At 37.6% G+C, this 24,638-nt stretch overlaps 1 protein-coding gene across 7 annotated transcripts in view; it reads left to right on the plus strand.

Moving 5' to 3' along the window:
• Positions 1 to 24,638, plus strand: part of EML1 (EMAP like 1) — a 312,714-nt gene that overhangs the window by 191,212 nt on the left and 96,864 nt on the right. For 4 of the 7 annotated variants that reach the window (XM_036750594.1, XM_036750592.1, XM_036750599.1 and 1 more), the window contains 3 exons: positions 91 to 225; positions 20,021 to 20,049; positions 21,347 to 21,373. In XM_036750594.1, the coding sequence (XP_036606489.1) occupies positions 91 to 225; positions 20,021 to 20,049; positions 21,347 to 21,373 (191 nt within the window). The remainder of the gene's footprint in view (positions 1 to 90; positions 226 to 20,020; positions 20,050 to 21,346; positions 21,374 to 24,638) is intronic. The other 3 variants (XM_036750598.1, XM_036750593.1, XM_036750596.1) reach the window with 1 other exon arrangement.

Genomic DNA, 24,638 nt, shown 5'->3' on the forward strand with positions numbered 1-24,638 from the left:
CTTTCAGAAATCAAACTAATGTAACCCACTTAGTCTGTTGTAGATGCCCCTTTGTGTAGATTTTATTATAACTTGCCTTCCTCTTTTTAGCACCATCAAAAGAACCAGCTCTAGTGAACGAGTATCTCCAGGTGGCTGGAGGGAAAGCTATGGAGATTCCAAAGGGAACCGTCACCGCACAGGATCCACCAGCAGCTCTTCTAGTGGTAAAAAGAACAGTGAGAGGTAAGGGACCTCTTTGCTCCTGATTCCTATGATTAATCAGAGAAATAACATTTTGGGGCTACATCAGAGTTGCTTTAATATCCAGAGGCTGTGTGCTCTTCCCATCGGCAAGCTGGCTTGGGACAGGTTACTTAATCTCTCTGAACTTTTTTTCTCCTATCTAAAGTGATTAGGCCATGTGGCCCTGGCAAATCACTCCCGTGTCCCAGGACAGTCTGTAAGAGTGCAAATTATAGAGCAGATGTCATTCTACACTGGTAGAAGGAATATCCTTTTCAGGAGTTTTCTACATCAGTGAGAGAGCCAATCCAAACAAACAAAAATCAGTAAGTCAATAAGAATCTATTAGGCTACTGTGTGATAGGCGCTGTGCTAAGCTCTAAAAATACAAATGCAAAAATCAAACAACTGTTAAGGGTCTTACATTCTTTTGAGAAACACTCCATTTGGGGCAGCTAGGTGGTGCAATAAGTAGAGCGCTGGCCCTGGAGTCAGGAGGACCTGAGTTCAAATTTGACCTCAGACTCTTGACACACTTCCTAGCTGTGTGACCTTAGGCAAGTCACTTAACCTCAATTGCCCTGCCTTTCCCGTTCCAAAAAAAAGAAAGAGAAACACTCCATTGTCAATATCAAGATCAAATATAAAGTCCTCTGGAGTTCAAAACCATTCATAACATGGCCCCCTTCATCCTTTCCAGTTTTCTTATATCTTACCTTTACATACTCTAAGGCACTCTATCTCCTGACTTCCAGGCGTTTTCTCTGGCTCTTCCTCATGTTTGGAATTCTCTCCCTCCTCATCTCTACCTTCTGGCCTCCATGACTTCCTGCAAATCCCAGCTAAAATTCTACCTTCTCCAGGAAACCTTTCCTGATTTCCCTTAATTTTCATGCCTTCCATTATTTCCAATTTATCCCACGTATATCTTGTTTGCACACAATTCCATGTTCTCTCCCTCATTAGACTGTGAGCTCCTTGATTGCAGGGGTTGTGTTTTGCCTTTCTTTGTATCCCCAGTATGTAGCATAGTGCCAGGTACATAGTAAGTCTTTAAAAAATGTTTATTGACTGAGTGACCTATACATATATAAGTTTATATGGAATAAATTTAACATAAGTAGTTTAGGGAGGTGTAGAGTCTTAGCAGTTTAGGACAATCAGGAAAGATTCTTTTGTTTTAAATAAGTTATTATTGATTTTTTTTACATTACTATCATTTTCCCCAATGACAGTCATCCTTCCCTTTCTCTTCCAGAGAGAAAACAAAAAGGGAAAAAAAGACTAGAATTATCTCAGTAGAAATAGGGAAATTCAGAAGAGGGGTAGTTTTTTGCTGGAGGATGGGGGGAACAGAGCAGAAATGATAAGGATGAATCTCTAAGGTCCCTTCCAACTTTAATGCCTATGGTCCTATAAATCTGTGACTTCTGTTATGTCCGGGCTGCTGACAACAAAGAAAGATCCAATCAAACAAATTTTTTAAAAAACCTCATATTTTCAGCCTGCAGAAATATGTTTAATAAGAGAAATATCTGGTTTTAGTTGTAATATATATCATCACTGTATATTTGCTTAAGTGTGTAGAACTTTGCCTTTTTTTCCTAAATCAGTGTTTCCAAATAGGGTACCATAATTGTTCATCTACCCTATTTTAATTTGTTACTAATTTGATGTAAAATTTAACAGATTATTTTAAGTTTAATACTAGAAATTCAAATTTATGTTCATTTGTTATAGAAAACAAAATGTTATGAAAATGGCAATTTTGACAATTAAAATAAATGAAAATTGTCCAATTATGTAAAAACCACTGCATAGTGGACTTCTTGGTGAAACTCCATTAGCCTTGATTTTTTAGTATTTTTCCACTGGAACCATTTTTTTATAGACTATGATAAACACATATAAGGTTTTGTTCTAATAGCAGTATCTATTGAATAAAAGCCAAATTGGGGTATTTCTAATAGCTTGCATAAATATTGAATTTTTGATGTCATTTAATTGGCATAAATATAACTGTAGCACATTTCTTATGTAGATGAGACCAATTTCATTATGTACATCTGGGATGATGCCTAATTGCTTTCTCATTTTAAATGATAGCCACATGTACCATTGATGAAAGGATTTCATACACATAGACTAGACATGTGTTTTTTTTCTTCAAATGTTCATGTCGAGAGAAGGCAGAGTCATAAAGCTATGACTCTAAACCACAAGCTGTCAGATTTCCAACTTTGCTAATCTGTTTCGATATATTCCTGTAAAAGATGTTTATAAATGTGTTCACTTTTATTCCTAGATGATACTTATAGACCACTTTTGCAGAAATTTTGAAGCTTGGCTATCACTTTTTCTGAGTGTTGGATATGATTTATTTGTATATTGTATCAATGCTTCATTAGTAAGCTAAATAATTGGAGTGGTCTAAATACAACTTGCTTTATTAGTGTGTTTCTTATCAGAGGATTATGATAACAAGATGGAAATACCGTGTGAAACCTCTTAGATATTGGTGTAGTTGAAATGGGCAAGTAAACATGAATTAACATGGGGTATTGTGTGACTGAAAGTCGTTCTCTGAATTCAAAAGGAAATTTTGAAAGGTGGACTTTGAAACATCTAGATCCGGGTAGTTTTTATAAACTTGGCTCTTTTTTCTGCGCAGCTGATTCTTATTAAGGATTTCCACAGGAATCTCTGTATTGTGCAGACTTCAGTTCTGTTTTATCTTTGAAATCCCACAGCTTTTGCAAATGCAGTGAGTAAATATTTCCATTAAAGATCTTTATAAGAGGATTTAATTAGATTTTTGAAAAGTATACTAAATTAGGAAATTTTGATTTTAGGATGATGAGCTTGAGGAGACTAAAAACAATTCAAGCAGCCTAAAGTTTGTTTTGAAACATAGTTTCTCTTTTTCTACCGGTGCTGGGAACAACTGAATTGTTGTGCAATTGTTACCCATGGTTGTTGTAGGTTGATCAGGCTACTTGCCTTCAAATACTTGCACCAAAAAAGAGTTACCTTCTCCTGATATTATGGTCATTAATAACATAGTTTTTACCTTGATCATCATCATCCCCTGAAGTCTTACTTAGATTCCTCATCATGGCTTGGAGTGACCTTGGTTTCTCAAAAGCAGTCTTAATAGAGTACATGCTCCAGTGGATTCCTTTCAGCTGGAAAGGTTTTGAATATTGCCTCAAAAATGGGACATGTGTCTTATCATCCAGGGATCAGACCAGCAAGCTCATCACCAGAAGATTGGCCACAGCAACTTGGAAAGATCTCCTACTAAGATGTGGAGGGTTTGCAGTTTTCTTTGGTAGATGGCTTCCCCATATTGATTAAATGTGAAAACCTCATAGTATTAAAGTAATGATGATAATAGCTAATGCAAAGAATTCTTTAAGATTTACAAAGCACTTTTCTCACAAACTCCCTGTGATGTGATATGCATGACACATAGTAAATGCTTAATAAATGCTTGTTGCTTAATGAATAGTATAAGCATTATTATATCCATCATATCCGTGAAGAAACTAATGCTTAGTGAGTTCGAGTGGCATAGCTAGTAGATGTCAGAGCCAGGTGTTCTGACTCCAGTTCTTGCACTCATTTCTCTCCATCACTGCCCAACATCACTTCTTATTTATGGAAGATTTCTAGAAATCACACTGAGGTGGCACTTGGAACCCAGGACTTCGTGACTCAGAGACCAGCTCTCTATACATGCTATCCCTATAAAATAATGATATAGTATGTAATCAAATTAAAAGCAGGTTAGAAAAAGATGCTTCACTTTTTTTTAACTGACTGGGTTATTTTTCATTTTTTTATGTTTTCACTCAGTTAATAAGCATTTGTTAAATGCCTGCTAAATGGCATACACTCTACTAAGTTCTGAGTGTACAAAGAAAAAGTAAAACAGTCCCTGCCTTCAAGAAGATCACTTTCTAATTGAAGAGACATCATGTATGGTGCACGTAGAAGTTTTTACAAGCAATATATAAATCAGATACAAGGTTACGTGGGAAAAGAAGCCATTAGCAACCAAGAGGAACAAGAAAGCACTCCTGTAGAGGTTAGCATTTGAACTGAGTATTAAGAGAAACCAGGATTTCCAAAGGGAAGAAATAAAGAGGGGGAACATTTTGGGTATTGGGTGTTAAGTGACTACAAAGGCATAGAGACTGGAAATGGAATGTCACATGTGTAGAACAGCAAATAGGACTTTATGGATGGACCATAGAGTTTAATGGGGAGAAATGTGTAAATAGACTAGAAAGGCAGGAAAGGGCAAGTTTTTGAAGAGTTTTAAATGCCAAGGGAAGGAGTCTATATTTGATCCTAGAAGTAATGGGAACCACTGGAGAACTTATTGAGTGATCAGACTTGGTTCTTTAGGAAAATAATCTTAGCTCCTTGGAGTGGCTACCTGGCACAGTAGATAGAGCACTGGGCTTAGAGTCAGGAAGACCTGAGTTCAAATACAGGCTTAGACACTTACTATCTGTGTGACCCTGGGCAGATCACTATATTAGCAAGGCAATAATTGCAATATAGACAATAATTATGAATATGCCTATGTGGTTCTGTATTGCAAAATATAAGAAACTCTCTGTATAGAAAGTAGAAGAAGTAAACCATTTATTCATATACCAGAGAACCAGGTCCCAAAAACCAATAAGTCTGACCCATCCAAGCAGCAAACAAATTCCAGAACCAGTAAGTCCACTTTATAATAACAGCATGTTTTATAATAACAATAAAACATGACATCACAGCAGGGAGCTGAGCCATCCCATAAGCCTTCCGCCCCCCTCCTGGGGCCTTGCCACCAACAATCACAGCCACCACAGGTCTGCTCTTTCCCATGACATACTTTCCTTTTCCTCTCAGCAAACTCTTCCCACCACATGTGACTTAGGCTTCCTGTGACATAAGCAGTTCACATGGCTTATTAATGGGTGGGAAAGATCTTCAAATCTAAATTGTTATTACAATCACTTAACCCTGTTTGCTTCAGTTTCTTCATCTGTAAAAAAGAAAAAAGAAAAAAAGAAAAAATGAACTGGAGAAGGAAATGGCAAGTCACTCCAGTGTCTTTTCTAAGAAAACCCAAATTGGGTCACAAAGAGTTGGACACAACTGAAACAACCAAACAACAACAACAGAATTGGAGCATGAAGATACTTGAGGCAGGGAGACCAAACTGTAATGGTAATCAGGGTGGTGCTTTTTGCTGTTCTTCTCCTAAGTGCCTTTAATGATTCTGGCCTTTGTTTAAATGGGGCAGGTAAAATGGGATCTTTTTGTCTGGGAGTGTTTCTCAGCCCTAAGATAATGTAATGATAATCAGGGCAGGACTTTTTGTTGTCTTCTCCTTTGAAATGCTGAGGTAATTAAGTACCTTTGATGAGTCTTGCCTTTCAAATGTAATGGCCAGCAAAAGGGGACTTTTCACTGTACTTAGTTTGAGTGCTTCTCAGCACTGAGGCAATCAAGTGCCCCGGGGGCCCTGAGACAGGGGCTCACTCATGGAAGGAGTGTTGAGACTCTGGGCAAGCTGTAACTGCCCCCCAGCTTTGTAACCCAGACAGATAAGATGTTAGTGCTTCTCTGGTAACTATGAATTGTGATTTGAGTCAGACAAGATCTGTTGATGTTTGTAATTTTTGTTTGTATTTGCCTTGAAGTTCAGAAGGCTGATCTTTTCCCCCTGAACTAAGTGAATGATATATGTATGTTTGATTCAAGAGAGTTTGCTTTCTTTAGTAAAGCAGATCAAAGAACCTGTGCTAGCAGCCCTTCTGTGTGCTGGTGTTATTGGTCTTACACACCCCTACAGCAGCTGCTATCCACATTGTTGTTACACAAATAGGAGATTATTTCCAGGTGAACAGATGATTAATACCTAAACTAGGATGGTAACTATGTGAGTAGAGAGAATGAAATGAAAGTATGAGATTGATGTTGTGGAGATAGAATCAATAAGGTTTGGTCTCAAGCATTAGACTTGGAGTGAGAAAGACCTGCTTTCACATTCTGCCTCACATATTTACCAGTTGTGTGGTCTTGGGCAAGTCATTTGACCTCTCCAAGCCTCAGTTTCCTCATCTGTAAAAGGGGTCATTAGGCTTGACAGCCTTTCAGGTTACTTCAGGCTTAGATCTAAACCTATGACTATATATGTGGTACAAGTAAGAGAGAGAGGTCAGGGATAACATTGACATTACAAACTTGGGTGATTGAAATTATGGTGGTGCTCTCTACAGTAACTGGGTATTTTAGGGTACTAGCTATCCTAATAGATAATTTACTCTGATCACTCTCATCATTCCTTCAGCATTTATACCAGATTTTTTTAACCCAGGATCCATGGACACCCAACGTAGATTTCAGGAGGTCCATGAACTTAGATAGGAAAACAATTATATCTCCATTTTCACTAACCTCTAATGAAATTTAACATTTCCTTCAATTATGAATGTAGGCAACAAACTGCAGTAGTATTGGGCTTTACCAGACTGCCAAGGAGGTCCATAATGCATAAAAAAGGTTAATAAGCCCTGGATTACACAATATTCTAGGTAATGATGCAGGCAGTTGTTTATGATATCCCAAATATGGGGAAAATTCATTGAGAAAGTAAGCAATTAGTAATTGATTAAGGACTTCATATATGCCAAGTACTGTGCTAAGTACTGAGAATACACAGACAGAAGTGAAACAGTACTTGCCTTCAAGTCAGTCAGTCATTAAGCATTTATTAAGCACCTACAGTGTACCAGTGTGCTAAGCACTGGGAATGAAAAGAACATCAAGACCCAGTCCCTCTCTCTCAAGGGGTACACAGTGTAATGGGGAGACAACTGTTTACTGGCATTGTGTATACATGATAAACTGGAGTTAATCCATGGAAGAGAAGGTCTAGAATTAAGGGGCTTTTAAGAAAGGCTCCTTCAGAAGGTGACATTTTAGCTGGAACTTGAAGGAGAAGAGGAGGGAGGGCATTCTAGGCATGGAAAGCAGTGAAGCTGCTGAGTCAGGAGATGAAGTGTCTTGTGTAAGAACAGGAAGGATGCCAGAGTTCGTAGGGATAAGGTATAAGAAGCCTGAAAAGGGTAGGAGGAGGCAAAATTATAAAGAGCTTTGAATGCCAAATAGATTTTATATTTGATCCTAGAGAGAATAGGGAGCCGCTGGAGTTTATTAAATAGGGAGGTGATATGGTCAGGCCTGTGCTTTAGGAAGATCAATTTGAAATCTGAGTGGAAGATGGATTGTAGTGGGGAGAAATGTACATAGAAAGGAAATTCTAGATAACCTTGCAGTCGAAGGCACTAGGAGCTGAGAGAACTAGGAAAGAACTCCTGCAGAGAGAAATGCCTGAACTAAATCTTGAAAGAAAACAGATTCCAAGAGGCAAAAATGAGGAGGGAAAGCATTCCAGTCATAGGCAACAGCCACTGCAAAAGCATGGAGACTGCAGATGGAGTTTGGGAATGACAAGTAGGACATTGTGGTTGAATTATAGAGTATTTTTTAATTTTTCCCAAGCTGTTAGACTTGTTTATATAAGTCTTCCAGTGAAATGTAAATAACCATAATAGATCATGTTTTAGAAAGTAATTGCTTTTCTTACAACCAACGAAGTAGGTAGGTACCAAGGTACAGAGAAATAACATTATTTGTGTAGTTACATTTCTAAAATGTTGGTGCCAGAACTAGTGGCCAAATCTTCTAAGTCCAAATCTAGTATATTATCATTGTACCACTGTCTCCATATAGAGTAGGAAAGTGTTGAGGGGGAGGAGGGGGTGAATGTCTTTGTATCCCTCTCTCCAACAAAAGTAGGGCAAAGTTATCTAGCTAATAGGCAGTCATTAAATGCTTCCTAAATAAAAAAAAAAAAGATTTTTTTTTTTTACATGATAGAGAAATGTAAAAGTTAATCTGCAAAGTTTTCCATTCACTTCTCCAGTTTTATTCTAATATATAGCTTAGGCCTACTTTAAAATTAATATTAACTACATCTTAAATAAATAGATCACAATTCTATTTTTCCTCCCCTCTGAGTACATTATATACTTTTATCAGTTGGCTAAAATTAAAATTAATTTAAAACTAAAATCACCTTTATTAGTCTAAAGTCCTCCAATTTTGCATTTGAAGAAAACATTACATGAAAGAATAATGCAATGAATATCTTCCCCAAATTTCAGAAAAATAAAGTTTTGAAAAAATATGAGTTCTTACCAAATGACAAAGTATAACAAACACATATGATAAATATTAAAGTTTTATAACTAACTTATAAGTAACACCCAAAATGTATAAAGCTAAATAGTACCACCTAGTGGCCAGTAGTTTTAAATTATATGTGCTTTGACATGGCATCAAACTATCAGAATAAGAAAAGATCATAGAATCAGAGATTTAGAACAGAAAGGGGCTTAGATGTCATCTAGTTTAAACCTGGACATGAAGCATAAATCCAAATATTCCTTTACCCCCAAATCTGAGTTTAAGATCTATGGAAACATGTTTTCTCAGTAAACATATGAAAGTATTCCTTCGACTTACGAGTTTTTATAATTGACTCTTTGTCCTATAATCAACTATTGATTGGTAAAAAATGAAGCTTTTGTTACCTTTGATAATAATAGTTTTAATGCTTTAAAAAGTGGGTTAATTTAAGTAAGTCAAAATTAAACTATTCTAACATTCAGTTATGAGCAGAATTCAGAGCATGTAGTTTTATCCATTAAAAAGGGAAATATTCACATTGGAATTATTTGTTTGAATAATATATGTATAGAAGCTTTTGTATCCATTAAGAATCTCTATTATACGGGGGTGGAGCCAAGATGGCAACTGGAAAGCAGGGACTTGCTTAAGCTCTCCTCCAGATCCCTCCAAACACCTGTAAAAAATGGCTCTGAACAGATTCTAGAGCTGCAGAACCCAGAAAATAGCAGAGGGAAACAGGTCTCCAGCCCAGAAGAGCCTAGATTGTCACCGGGAAGGGTCTATCACATGGTGCTGGGAGCGGAGCACAGTCCAGTGTGGGCCGAGCCAGGGCAGACCAGACCTGGAGTCAGCCAGCTGGAACAGGCCTTGGGGGCATGAATCAGTGAGCTGTGGCAGTTACCAGACTTCTGAACCCCCAAACGCCAAAGAACAGGTTAGAAGGAAACTGGAATTGAGGTCAGAGCAGTCCAGTCACCAGCCCTGGGGCTGGCAGAGGTGGTACAGCGGTGGCAGTGGCAGCAGCAGGAAACTCTTGAGGCTGCTTCCAGAGCTACAGTATCAGCTGCTTCCCAAGTCCCTGGCTCAGATGGTGGGAGGAATTTAGCAGCAGATCAGAGTGGGAGTGCAAGGAGCACTTTGTGGGCACAAAGGTAGATTCTCTTGCTCTGCCCTGCTTGGATCTGGATTGTGGTCCTGGTTGGCAGTTCTTGGGGGAGGAGTGCTGTGGTGACAGAGCCTGGAGTGACGGTGGAGTAGAAGTAGCTCTGAAAACAGCAGTGCTTGGACCTTAAAGCTTGGGACAAAGTACTTTCTGCTCTACAAGCAGTCATACCCTGACAAAAAACTCAAGGGTCAAGTAGTTGTCTGGGAGCACGAACAGGCAGTGAAAACAGACTCAAACTCAAACTCTAGATTCCTTTTTTGGTGACACAGAAGATCTAAACATACAGCCAGAAGAAGTCAACAAAGTCAAAGAGCCTACATCAAAAGATGCCTCCAGGAACAATATGAATTGGTCTCAGGCCATGGAAAAGCTCAAAAAGGAGTTGGAAAAGCAAGTAAGAGAAGTAGAGGAAAAATTGGGAAGAGAAATGAGAGTGATACAAGAAAACCATGAAAAACAAGTCAATGACTTGCTAAAGAAGAGCCAAAAAAAAAAATACTGAAGAAAATAACACCGTAAAGAATAGACTAACCCAAATGTAAAAAGAGCTCCAAAAAACCAGTGAGGTGAAGAATGCCTTGAAAGGCAGAATTAGCCAAATGGAAAAGGAGGTCCTAAAGACCACTGAAGAAAATACTACCTTAAAAATTAGATTGGAGCAAGTAGAAGCTAGTGACTTTATGAGAAATCAAGATATTATAAAACAGAACCAAAGGAATGAAAAAATGGAAGATAATGTGAAATATCTCATTGGAAAAACCACTGACCGGGAGAATAGATCCAAGAGAGATCACTTAAAAATTATTGGACTACCTGAATGCCATGATCAAAAAAAGAGCCTAGACATCATCTTTCAAGAAATTATCAGGGAAAACTGCCCTGATATTCTAGGACCAGAGTGTAAAATAGAAATTGAAAGAATCCACCAATCTTGAAAAAGATCCCAAAAAGAAATCTCCTAGGAATATTGTCGCCAAATTCCAGAGCTCCCAGATCAAGGAGAAAATACTGCAAGCAGCCAGAAAGAAATAATTTGAATATTGTGGAAACACAATCAGAATAACACAAGATCCAGCAGCTTCTACGTTAAGGGACTGAAGGACTTGGAATATGATATTCTGGAGGTCAATGGAGCTAGAATTAAAACCAAGAATCACCTACCCAGCAAAACTGAGTATCATGCTCCGAGGCAAAATATGGATTTTCAATAAAATAGAGTACTTTCAAGCTTTCTTAATGAAAAGACCAGAGCTGGAGCCAAGATGGCAGCTGGAAAGCAGGGACTTGCGTGAGCTCCCCACCACATCCCTCCAAAAACCTATAAAAAATGACTCTGAACAAATTCTAGAACTGCAGAACCCACAAAACAGCAGAGGGAAGCAGGGATCTAGCACAGGACAGCCTGGATGGTCGCTGGATGAGGTCTACGGTGCACGGAGTGGAGGGGAGCAGAGCTCAGCGTGGGAGGCAGCAGGACCAACCAGACCAGGAGCCGGGCAGGACAGGCCCTAGCACCCTGAATCAGTGAGCTGTGGCAATTACCAGACTTCTCAACCCACAAACACCAAAGACAACAGAGAATGTTTGTGGGAAAAGCTGCGGGGAACAGAGTTCACAGTTCAGCCACCGCCCCAGGGGCAGCGGGGGAGGTGCAGCTACAGAACTACAGCTGCAGTTACTTCCGGCCCCAGGCCCACATGGTGGGAGGAATTAAGTGGCGGATCAGAGCAGGAGTGCAGAGCCTGCTGAAGATTAACGTCAGGTCCAGGTTGGTGGTTCTTGAGGAAGGAGGAGTGCTGGGGTGGCAGAGCTGGCTGTATAGAAATAGCTCTGAAATCAACAGCACATCCCCTCAAGCTTGGAACAAAGTACTCTTTACTCTACAAGCAGTCATACCCCAACGAAAAACTCAAGGGTCAAGTAAGTTGGCTGGGAACATGGCCAGGCAGCGAAAACACACCCAGATTCAGTCTCAGACTTTGGAATCTTTCTTTGGTGACAAAGAAGACCAAAACATACAGCCTGAAGAAGTCAACAAAGTCCAAGAGCCTACACCAAAACCCTTCATGAAAAACATGAACTGGTCTCAGGCCATGGAAGAGCTCAAAAAGGAGTTGGAAAAGCAAGTTAGAAAAGTAGAGGAAAAAGTGGGAAGAGAAATGAGAATGATGCAAGAAAACCATGAAAAACAAGTCAACAGCTTGCTAAAGGAGACCCAAAAAAAAAATACTGAAAAAAATATTGAAGAAAACAACACTTTAAACAATAGACTAACTCAGATGTCAAAAGAGCTCCAAAAAGCCAATGAGGAGAAGAATGCCTTGAAAGGCAGAATTAGCCAAATGGAAAAGGAGGTCCAAAAGACCACTGAAGAAAATACTACCTTAAAAATTAGATTGGAGCAAGTGGAAGCTAGTGACTTGATGAGAAATCAAAATATTATAAAACAGAACCAAAGGAATGAAAAAATGGAAGACAATGTAAAATATCTCATTGGAAAAACCAGTGACCTGGAGAATAGATCCTGGAGAGATAATTTAAAAATTATTGGACTACCTGAAAGCCATGATCAAAAAAAGAGCCTAGATATCATCTTTCAAGAAATTATCAGGGAGAATTGCCCTGATATTCTAGAGCCAGAGGGTAAAATAGAAATTGAAAGAATCCACGGATCACCTCCTCAAATAGATCCCAAAAAGAAAACTCCTAGGAACATTGTCACCAAATTCCAGAGCTCCCAGGTCAAGGAGAAAATACTGCAAGCAGCCAGAAAGAAACAATTTGAATATTGTGGAAAAACAGTCAGGATAACACAGGATCTGGCAGCTTCCACATTAAGGGACCGAAGGGCTTGGATATGATATTCCAGAGGTCAATGGAGGTAGGATTAAAACCAAGAATCACCTACCCAGCAAAACTGAGTATCATGCTCCAAGGCAAAATATGGATTTTCAATAAAATAGAGGACTTTCAAGCTTTCTCAGTGAAAAGACCAGAGCTGAATAGAAAATTTGACTTTTAAACACAAGAATCAAGAGAAGAATGAAAAGATAAACAAGAAAGAGAAATCATAAAGGACTTACTAAAGTTGAACTGTTTTGTTTACATACCTGCATAGAAAGATAATGTGTATGATTCATGAGACCTCAATATCATAGTAGTTGAAAGGAATATGCATATATATATATGTGTGTGTGTGTGTGTGTATACATACATATACATATGTGTGTGTCTATGTATGTATATATAAATATATACATACACACACACACACACACACACAAAGGGCACAGGGTGAGTTGAATATGAAGGGATGATACCTAAAAAACATCAAATTGAGGGATGAGAGAGGAATATATTGAGAGAGGGAGAAAGCGAGAGATAGAATGGGGTAAATTATCTCTCATAAAAGTGGCAAGAAAAAGCAGTTAGTTGGAAGGGAAGAGGGGGCAGGTGAGGGGGAATGAGTGAATCTTATTCTCATTCGATTCAGCTTGAGGAGGGAATAACATATACACTCAGTTGTGTATCTTACTCCTCAGGAAAGTAAGGGGAAGGGGAAAAAGGGGGGATGATAAAAGGGAGGACAGATAGGGAGAGGAGGTAATCAAAAGCAAACACTTTGGAAAAGGGACAGGGTCAAGGGAGAAAATTGAATAAAGGGGGACAGAATAGGATGGAAGGAAATATAGTTAGTCTTTCACAACATGAACATTGTGGAAGTGTTTTACATAATGATACATGTGTGATCTATGTTGAATTGCTTGCCTTCCTAGGGAGGGTGGGTAGGAAGGGAAGAGGGGAGAGAATTTGGAACTCAAAGTTTTGAAAGCAGATGCTTAAAAAAAGTTGTTTTTTGAATACAGCTGGGAAACAAGATATATAGGGAACGGATTTCCAATTCTTGGCTACCACAAAAAGAGCCGCTATAAATATCCTTGTACATATGGGTCCTTTTCCCACTTGTGTGATTTCTTTGGGATACAACCCTAGAAGTGGTATTGCTGGGTCAAAGGGTATGAACATTTTTATAGCCCTTTGGGCATAGTTCCAAATTGCTCTCCAAAATGGCTGGATCAGCTCACAACTCCACCAGCAATGTAACAATGTTCCAATTTCCCCACATCCTCTCCAGCATTTATCATTATCCTGTTTTGTAATTTTAGCCAATCTGACAGGAGAGATGTGGTATCTAAGAGTTATTTTGATTTGCATTTCTCTAATCAGTAGTGATCCAGAGCATTTTTCATATGCCTATAGATATCTTTAATTTCTTCCTCTGAAAACTGCCTGTTCATATCCTTTGACCATTTCTTAATTGGGGAATGGCTTGTATTTCTATATATTTGGCTCAGTTCCCTGTATATAAACATAATAGAAACACTGCCTGGTACTCTGTCTAATCAGATTTCCGCTATGATTCCTGATAATGATAAAGTCCTCGGGGGTACATGTATTATCTCCCAATATTAGAATATAAACAGTTTATCCTTGTTTATCCCTTATGATTGCTCACTCATGTTTACCTTTTTTCTGTTTGTTTCTCTTGATTCCTGTGTTTATATTTCAAAGTTTATACTCAGCTCTGGTCTTTTCATCAAGAATGCTTGGAAATCTATTTTACTAAAGTCCGTTCCCCTCACCCACCCATAGGTTTATACAGTTTTGCTAAGTTACTCCTTTTTATAAACCCATGTCCTTTCCTTTCTAGAATATTGTATTCCAAGTTCACCACTTTTAATAGTGGTGATTCCTAAATTATTTGTAATCCTGATTGTGTTCTCTTAATGCTTGAATTATTTACTTCTGGCTGTTTATGGTATTTTTTTCTTTTATCTGGAAGTTTTTGATTTAGGCTAAAATATTCCTAGGACTTTTTATTTTGGGGTTTCTTTTAGGAGGTGAATGACTGGTATATTCTTTCCTTTTATACTTTGCCCTCTGGTTCTATGAGATCTAGGCACTTTTCTTTCATGATTTCTTGAAATGTGATGTCTAGGCTCTTTTTTTGTCATGGCTTTCAGATAGTCCAATGATCCTTAATTTTTTTCTCCTCAATCTTTTTTCTAGGTCAGTTGTTTTTTCTATGAGATACCTTATATTTTCTTGTATTTTGACTTTCTTTTAGTATTTCTTATTGTCTCATGGAATCATTAGCATTTAATTCGGTCACTTCTAATTTTCAAGGTTTTTTTCTCCTTTGGGTAAGGTTTTTGTACCTCTTCTTCCAAACTATTAATTCTCTTTCCAAATCTTTCTTCCATAGCTCTCATTTCTTTTCCTATTTTTCTCTAGCATTCTTAACTCTTTTTTTTAACTCTTCATCTCTTTTAAGTATTTTCTTTGGACTTGTGCCTGTGCAATGTTTTTCTTTGAGGCTTTGCCTGTAGATATTTTACGTTCATTCTTTTCTTCTCCGTTTGTGTCTTGAAATTTCCTGCCACCACAGTAGCTCTTTATACTGGGATTCTTTTTTATTTGTCTGTTTGTTTGCTCATTCTTCCAGTCCACTTTTTGACTTTGGACTTTGTATTAGGGCTAGGCTTTGCACACTTCTGGGGGAATCTCTAAACTAAGATTTTGAATGTTATGCTATTCTAGGATCTCAGGGATAGCTCAGGCTGGGGATCTGCAAACTTGCATTGCTCCTAAAGTGGTCTGATAACAAGGCACCTGAACTCCTGGTCTTAACTCTGCAAGTTTCTGACCTGGGTTTGGGTCTACATAGCATTCCTACTGTCCATGGTTGGAAGTTCCAGTAGACTGTTGCTAGACTCAGCCACTATCCAGACAACTGGAAATCTCTGCTAATTCAGAGTGACAGAACTGCAGCCTTTGTTCTGGGATTCCTTCCCTGTTTATTCCATCTTCAGGTTTCACACTGGGCTGGAGAACAGAACTAAGACCTTGCTCAGCTCCTAGGGTCAGAGCCACACAGCCACTCTTTGCTTCTGAATTTGTTCCTAGATTAGTACACAGCCTAAGGCTCAATCCAGAAGCACCACTACTAGGCAGAAATCCCCTTCTCTTGGTCCCCCTGGATCTGTGGTAGTAAACAACAGAACTACCACTTGGAACCTTTTCCCAAATATTTCACAAAGTCAGGGTATTCCTTTATGAGTCTGGGAACCAGTCTTGCCTCATGTGCTGAAATGGTACATCCCTGGCCAGTAGATACTATATATACTGTATATCACTATAATTTTTTTCTTGGGTTTTTGATTAAGACTTAGTTTGGTGTATTTTCAAGATCTCCTTGGTCAAATTGTGTTGGAAGAACTATCTGAAATTCTCCTTGTTGCTCTGCAATCTTAACTTCACCCATTTATTTTTTAATGTATTAACACAACATTTACTTCAAAATTGAGAGAACATCTGTGTGTGTCTGTGTGTGTCTGTGTCTGTGTGTTTTATAACAGTCACCAATTTTAAGAAATCATCATTTACCAATATTTCTCTTTCCCTTTTAATTAACTGCATTCAATTAAACTTAATACTTATTAAATCCCTATTATGTGCAGAGTACTATACTTAATTCTAATTAATATATTAAGTTTAACTATAGCATTGTCCCTACTTTCATGGAGCAGGGAGATGTGGCACATATATATGAAATTTTGGGGAGGGTCCAGACCTGTGATTTCATTGGTTAGGGAACTTCTGATTTAAAGAAAAAGATCCCTCTTTATAGACCAGCCCCTGTTCTGTAATTTGTATTCTTTAAATAGTTGTTATATCATTAAGGCACAATTCATGACTTCAGAGATAACCATGAATATGCCTGAATGGTCCAGAATCGCAGGATATAAGGAATTCTCTAAGTAGAAGGCAGAGGAGTTAAAGCATTTGTTGAAACTCAAAAGTAGCAGACCCACGGACCAGTGTCCCCAATTCGACATCCTGGCAAGAACCTTCCAAAACCAGTATGCCCATCTCATAACAGTGACCAGGAGGACACAGAAAAACATTATGGCAGCAAGCCAAGCCATACTGGTGCTTCCTCCCCAATGCCAGGGCCCTCCAGCAAGAAGACCACCCACTGGCCTCAAGCTCCTGCTCACCACTCTCCAGTCTCCATGAGGGTCAGTCTTGCTTTTTTGTAGTGCCTGCTGCCATTGTCACCTCTTCTGCCACTTCCACCACAATCTCCAAGCTGTGTTCCAGCTAGCTGACTACTTCCTCTCTCCTTCAGCTCTTAACTGCTCTCACCAACTGCCTCACAACTGCCTCTTAGCTGTGTGCCAACCATTCAGCAAGCTTCTCCCACGACAGGCTTCATGTCATCACGTGGACCAGAACTCAGGCACCTACTATTGGCTCCAGACCTAGCCAGTCCCCTGAAGCCCTGCCCCTGAAGCCCACTCAGATGGGCGGGAAAGATCTTCCCATTCACTGATTGCCTTTACAGTTGTCCAGGGCACTGTGAGGTTAAGTGATTTGCCCAGATTCACACAACCAATATGAATCAGTGGCAGGTCTTAAACTCAGGTCTTCTTACTCTGAGATGGGCCCTCTATTTAACAATGTCATACTCATGATTAGGGCACAGTAAAGGAACAAAATGTTTTATGTGAGGTTCAAGTAGGCTGGTGAAAGAGTTCTTACTATATGTATGTATACAAGTGGGTTTTCTGGAGGAGATGCCATTTTAATAATAATATCATCTTTAAAGATAAGTAGGAATTTAGTAGACAGCAAAGATGCAGGCATAGGAAACATCATAAACAAAGAAAAGAAAATGGAAAAATGTGTGTTGGGGGAGGGGTAATGGTGGTATTCATGAGAAATGGTAAGTAGTCTAGTATGAATAGGCCATAGATTACATGGAAAGAAATAACATGAGAGGTTAGAAAGATACCATGATGAAGGACTTTGAATCCTAGCCTAAGCATTTTACATTTTACTCTTAGATAAATGCTCTGTGTAACAAGATCTGTGTACAAAGGAATTAAGTCTGATAGCTTCTAAGGGATGTTTTGGAAGGGTGACAGAGAGGGCAGGTAACCATACCTGTTAAGAAACTAGTGCAGTAGTTATGTAGGTATTAATGGAGGCCTATATTAGCATGGTGGCAGTAAGAATCAAGAGGAGACAAATGTGAGAATGATTGTGTCAGAAGGAGGACTTAGTAATTAATTAATAGTAATTACTAAGAAGGACTTAGTAGTTAATTAGACATGAGAGGTGAAGGAGGGAAGAGTCACAAAGAACACAGGGTTTCAAACATAGGAGACTGAGTAAAGTGAAAAAAGGAGGTTTAGAAGGAAAAGTAATGAATAGTTGATGAATGAAATGTTGAATCTGAGGTACTTGTAGGACATTCAGGTAAAATTATCCTGTAATCAATGAATCATTCAGCACTTTTAAAGCCTGCCATGTGCCAGGCACTGTGCTAAATGCTAGGGATACAAAAAGAAGCAAAAGACAGTCCCTGCCTTTAAGGAGCTTACAGTCTAACATACAAACAAGTATATACAACACAAGCTATATACAGGATAAAGAGGAAATAATTAGCAGAGGGAAGGCACCAGAATTAAGAGGGGTTGGGAAAGACTTCCAGTAAAAGATGGGATTTTAGTTGGGACCTAAAGAAAGCCAGGGAGATCTGTAGCCTGAGCAAGAGAGAAGATAATTCCAGGCATGGGAGATATCCAGAGAAAATGCTCAGAGCCAAGAAATGGAGTGTCTTAAATGTGGAACAGCCAGGATGCCAGTGTCACTAGATCCAGTAGTACCTGTAAAGCAGTAAAGTGGAAGAAGGCTAGAAAGGTAAGAGAAGGTGGGATTATAAAAGTCTTCGAATGCCAAACAGTATTTTGTATCTGCAGCTGAAGGCAATAGGAAGAAGTAGGGGAGTGACTTGATTGGACCTTTGTTTTAGAAAAATCACTTTGGTGGCTGAATGGATCAGATAGATCAGGAGGCACAGAGACTTGAAGCAGGCAGGTCCATCAGCAGTCTATCAGAATAGTCCAGACATGAGGTGATAAAGGCCTGTACTAGAATGGTGGCAGTATCAGATGAGAAAAGGGGGCATATTTGAGCGATGTTATAAAGGTGAAATCAAAAAGCCTTGGCAACAGAGTGGATATGGGGCGTGAGAGAGATTAAGGAGTTAGAGGTTGCACATTAGTTACTCTCTATAGTAATAGGGAAGGGTAGTTGGGGGTAAGGTAAGGGAGGGTTTACAGGGAAGTAATGAGTTCCATTTTGAACGTGTTGAGTTTAAGATCTGAATATCTGAAAGGTAGCTGGAAATGTGAGATTGGCAGTCAGAAGATATGTTGGGACAAGATAGGTAGATTTGAGAATGGTCAACATAGAGATGGTAATTAAATCCAATTAAACTTAAGTGTAGACAGAGATATGGTCCTTAATCTCAGAAGGCAACTCAGAACTAGATACATAAAGGGCTTCATCTGCATAAAGGTTATACCATTGGTAATTTTTTTTCCTTTTTTAAAAAAAATGTTTTGTTGATATAATTTTTATGTTATATATATTTTACATTATAATTAAGAAATTGCTCCAACTCTATGAGAAATCTCTTGTAACAGAGTAAAACAATTAAGCAAAACTAACAACATGGTGACCTTATTTGAAAGTGCATGTTACATTCCACATTTATAGCACCTCCAACTTCTCTATTTGAAACTTCTAAAAAATTAACAAATCAATTTTCTCTCCCTCCCACTCCACCCCTCCAATAGACTAAAAAGAAAAAAAACAAATTTCTTGTAACAAATATGCATAGTTAAGTAAAACAAAATCCCTCATTGTGTACAAAATATGTCTCATTCTGCACCATTAAATTGTTACCTCTGTCAGGAGGTTCATCCTTTAAAATCATGAATAGTCACTGTGCTGATCATAGTTCTTACAGCTTTCAAAGCTATCTTTAAAACATTGTTATTGTATTGTTTGTATGTATATATGAAATTTGTAAATACTTGGGTATACAAGTATACTTTATGTCATTTTGTATACTCGTTGTATGACTTATTCTCCTGGTTCTGTTCACTTTATTCTTCATAAGTTTATAAAAATGTTTAAATTGTTCATTTTTAGAATGTTGATATCATGCTATAAATTATTTTTCCTTTACTTTGCGTCAGTTCATGTCTTTCCACATCTCTTTGAAATCATCTCTTTTCTTATTTCTTGCAGCTCCATGTTACCACACTCATGTACCATAACTTCTTCAGTTTATTCATTAGTAATAATGAGAGCAAAGTAAATTTATTCAACCTTAAAGCAAAATTAATTACTGCAGCTGATGACAGTAGATGCTTATTATGCATGTGGGATGGATTCTATCCCAGAGATTCCTTTTAATATTTATACGTATTTTCTGTTTCACTTCTGTAGCAAACCCAAGGAGCCGATCTTCAGCGCAGGTAGGTCTGGTTTAATTTTACTTTATGTGCGCTTGCCTCCTCAGATCTAGAGAGATTAATAAGAACAAAAGGTTTCAGAGGCATAGCATTTGAGCATTTCACCCTTTTGTCACTGAATTCACTGATTAGAAAGTCTATAACATTTGTATGTTGGCAGTTATGTAAGACAAGTATACGATGTCGGCTTAGCAACCAATCATCAAGTAACTCAGATAATAATTGGTACTCTTTTTTTGGTCATTAACAGCGAGACCAAGATTTTAAAGGTTCTAGAGACTCTTAACCCTGTAATTGGTCCCTTTCCAAACTGGATTTAAGGTACTTTAATTTGGCAATATGGGGGAAGATTGAATTGCCACTGCCCATGCTATAACAGGTTTCTATGTTGAAAGATGAAGGGCTTCTGTTTCCTTTGTTACTAACTAGGCTTCTTTCATAAACATTTGCATTTCTTTAAAAGGGGAAGCTTCTGATGCATCAAATTATAACCTTGTCTAAAAGTAACTTTTTTTGCCTTTTGATTTCCTATACTGCACACTAATAGTTAATATATACCTGTATACATCTATTTTTTTCTTTTAACACATTTCATAATAAGGGAAATGCTACTTTAGTGTATTAACCTTATTTTAAATTGCATTGAAAATGCAAACACTCTTCTTAAGTATCCAAGTTAAAGAAACTAATTTTACCTTTTCTTAAAATAAATTTATAATTAAAATACAGTTTTTTGAAAAAATTTTGTCAGTGTACATTCTATCATCCTCCACTGACATCCTTCTCTAATGCCTCATCAGAGTGTGGAGGCGACCCTGGTTTCTCATAGGTAATTCCAGGGGAGTGCAAGCTCTGCCAAGGTTCTACCAAGCTTGAAAGTCTTTGTGTATGGCCCGGCAATGGACTGTGTGTCTATGGTCTGAGGATCAGACTAACTAAAAGTTCAGAGAGGCTTACCATCAGACCACTGACCATCACCTGATTAATTTTTTTTTCTTTGGCCATAGTCATTTATTAAATTGTCTCCTAAAGCATGGAGGGGCTGTGATCTGTGTTGGGTGATTTGAATACCCAAGGTGATGAAATCACGAATCATTGAAATATATCATGGGCACCTCAAAGAGCTTGGTATTCAATACACTTGTAACCATCCCTTGAATGGTCAATATTTAATCAATTGACAGGGTAGCCTCTAACTGAAAACAGGTGAACAAGTGATAGAGCAGGGATCAGGGCAGTCTTGTTGTACTTGAACATCTCTTTATCAAGCACTTCTGTCTCTGTCTCTGAAATCACAAAGGGAAACGCCGTGTGACACACTGCAAAGGTAGGCTTCACCTCTGAAACCTCATAGCTCTCTGAGCAAAACTATTACCCAGGCTACAGAAACTTCCTTTTCATACAGGCAAACACAAAGTCTTCCTGTATGAATTTTTTTTTTGCAATACAATCCATTTCAATTTACTTTGTTAAAAGCATTCATAAGTGTCTCCTTGGATATGTTCCAATTAGAGGCTATAATTTGGATCTTGGTTTATCTTGGCAGATACTAGGAACTTAAATTTAAAAAAAAAATTCTTAAGAGAGCTATATGGCAACCCCTGGATGCCCCATTGTGTTTGAAATTATATCCTGCACTTCTGCTGAAATATCCCTACTAAAAAGCCTGTAAATTTGGTGGTTGCTTGCTGTTGTTCTAATGTATGCCTGAAAAAGCATTGCTTTTCCCTTGCTTCTTCTCATCAGTAGAGATAGATTCTCTGAATTTTCAATATACAAAACCATCTATGAATACATTCAGTACTTTAAACAGTAATATAGAATTTTTCTATAAATAAGCTTAAATTAAACATTATTAATTACTATATAAGATATTTGTACACTTCATAAATATTGATTCTATGCATACATAATTTTTAATGTTGTGGGAATGACTTATTTTTTCCTCTTTCCCCAAACTTCATTTTATTAGGGTATTTTTAAACTCTATTCATAATTGACCTCATTCATTAATTCATTTCATCCAGCAAACATTTATTCCTTAATGAAGAATTAATTGGATTGGCCTTCATTCCTAATTCCATTGGCCTAGAGTCTCTAATTATTTTTACTTCTGTCACTCTAGAATTTGGTGCTTCTAGACCCTATTATAATGTTAGCCATTAGTTTATTGAATCTAGCTTTTTTGTTATTTTTTTCCAATTTGCCTGAACCAAAATTTCAGTTGACCAAAGCAGTTCTTTTTCATAACTATCTTGATAATTTTTCACTTTTGATCACTAATATCGCTAATATCACTTCCCAAGTTTGTCTCTAATATTAAGTCTGAATGTCAATATTATTGATATAAGCATAATTACTGGCACGTTAACCCTTAGTATACCATATTTTCAGCATATGATGCCTCAGAATATTTAGATTCATGAACACAATTTAAAACCATAATTTCACACTGAATTTAATGAGTAACTTGAGTGACAAATATTTGATCCCAAAGGGCAGTTTCAAAACAAATTTTCTATTTTTCTTACATATGATCTATAGTAATCACCCATGAAATTAGTGTCAGTAAAAAAGTATTTGTTGAGTGCGTACTCTGTAAGCAGCACTGTATTCTGAGGAAACTAGAAGACTGTGTTTGCCCGCATGAGATTAGAACTTAGTTCAGGAGTTTGACTAATACATAATAATGACGAAAACAATACTGACAGTGGTACTCACACACACTTATATAGTGCTCTGTGGTTGATATAGCACACGTATTATTCCCCTCATTTTATAGATGAGAAAACCCAAGCTTAAAGAGTTTAAGAAAGTTAACCAAGGTCATGCAGTTGGGCAAACATTGGAGCTAGGATAGACATGCAAGTCTTTAGACTCCAAGATCAGTGTTTTAATAGACACCATATTATCTTTCATTTATCAAAGAATGTAAGGCCATTCAATCATAATTGTGGTAAGTTGAAAGAGATTTTAAGTATTGGAGTTTATATTCAGGAAAAAAGGAAAGCCAGTGAGCACTAGAGATTCAAGCCTTAGGAAGCAGCTAGACTAGATAACCTCTAAGGTCTCTTATGAACTCTAAAATTCCATGATAAACAGGAAAATCTTCCAGAGGAAACAGCATTTAAGTGTGGCTTTAAAGGATTTTGGCAAACAAGGAATTCCAAAGGATGAGCAAGTACACAAAGGCAGGATGGAGCATAGTATGTTTGCCAGATTATACGGCGACCAACCTCATCAAAATAAAGCATCTCCGTTAGGAAATAATGTCAAAAATGCGCCTAGAGTAAAAGACAGGCAAGGGAGTAGACTTGATACAGTAGAAAATAACCAGAGAGAACTTTTGGACAGATGGATAACCCAATAAAATGAGGGCTAAGGAGGATTATCAGCCTGGCATTAGCATGAAGGGTGAAGGTGAGAAACAGTGGAGTCATTAGGAAGCTGTCACAGTAATTCAGTTCTGAGAGGAAGAGGGCCTTGGCTAGAAAAATGGCAACGAAGAGTAGAAAGGAAGGACTGACAGTCCTGGAATCAAAAGACTTGACAGGAGCTATATGAGGATGAAGAACATGGAAGAACATTCAACAACCAAATTAAATATGTAGTATAAAGTTTTTATCAAAGAGACTTGAAGCACATGTACAAGATATATTAAGATTACGCTGTACGTTTGCTTAAAGTTTAAACTCAAAAATCCTCAAAACTGGCAAATGAATGTAATTTGCTGAACATTATGCTTTATCTTAGTCCATTTTTATAAGAATCTTGCCCTTCTTTTTCCACTGTGATCATGATTACTCTGTATATAATTACTCACACAATGACTGTTTAAATTGAGTGAAAGCTAGGTGACTTCTTTGATATAATGATAGAGCCATAGAAATCAACAAAAGCATAAAAATCAGAGGCTGAACAGACTTCTCCAGAAACAAACAAGATAACTGTCTAACTGGGCCTGACCAGGTCCCCAAAGTTCTTATCAGAGCTACATATCACTTCTCAACCTTTTTGAAGCAATTGATTTTCAATTATTATTCATTTTTGTTGTTATTCTCTGGTACAGTATGTCTATACAAAATCCATTTTCTTTTAGCAGTGTTTATGCCTGTCCTAAAAAATTGAATTTCTTGAGTATCTTTTTCTTTAACATTTGTCTACTTAACAGGTTTAACATCTTGTCTGTGGTTCTTCTGGCCCTATTTTAACTTTCACTTGAGCACTTCTCTTTTCTTTCTGCATGTTTACTAGCATGGTATCTCTGCTGATGGTTGTGTTCTTATATGATGTTAAAGGTGTATCAGAATTTATCTTTGCATTGAGATATAACAAATCAATTTAATTATTAAAAAGTAGTTTGTTCATCAGCATATGAAAGATTAAATTGCAGTCAGTTTTAAAAATTAACTGTATTTCTTGAGTTAATTGTAATTTTTGCTTTGATGGCATTTTTCTCTGTACTGATGACAGAGAAAGTTGAAGTACTACAATGTCTCTTTGGAAATATCATTTGAGTCTATTGTATTTTTAACATTTATAATATTTTGTTAGAAAATTCTAAATTATATGATTTATTTATATGGTAGAAT

Source organism: Trichosurus vulpecula, chromosome 3 (genome assembly GCF_011100635.1).
Source record: "Trichosurus vulpecula isolate mTriVul1 chromosome 3, mTriVul1.pri, whole genome shotgun sequence".
Taxonomy (NCBI): domain Eukaryota; kingdom Metazoa; phylum Chordata; class Mammalia; order Diprotodontia; family Phalangeridae; genus Trichosurus; species Trichosurus vulpecula.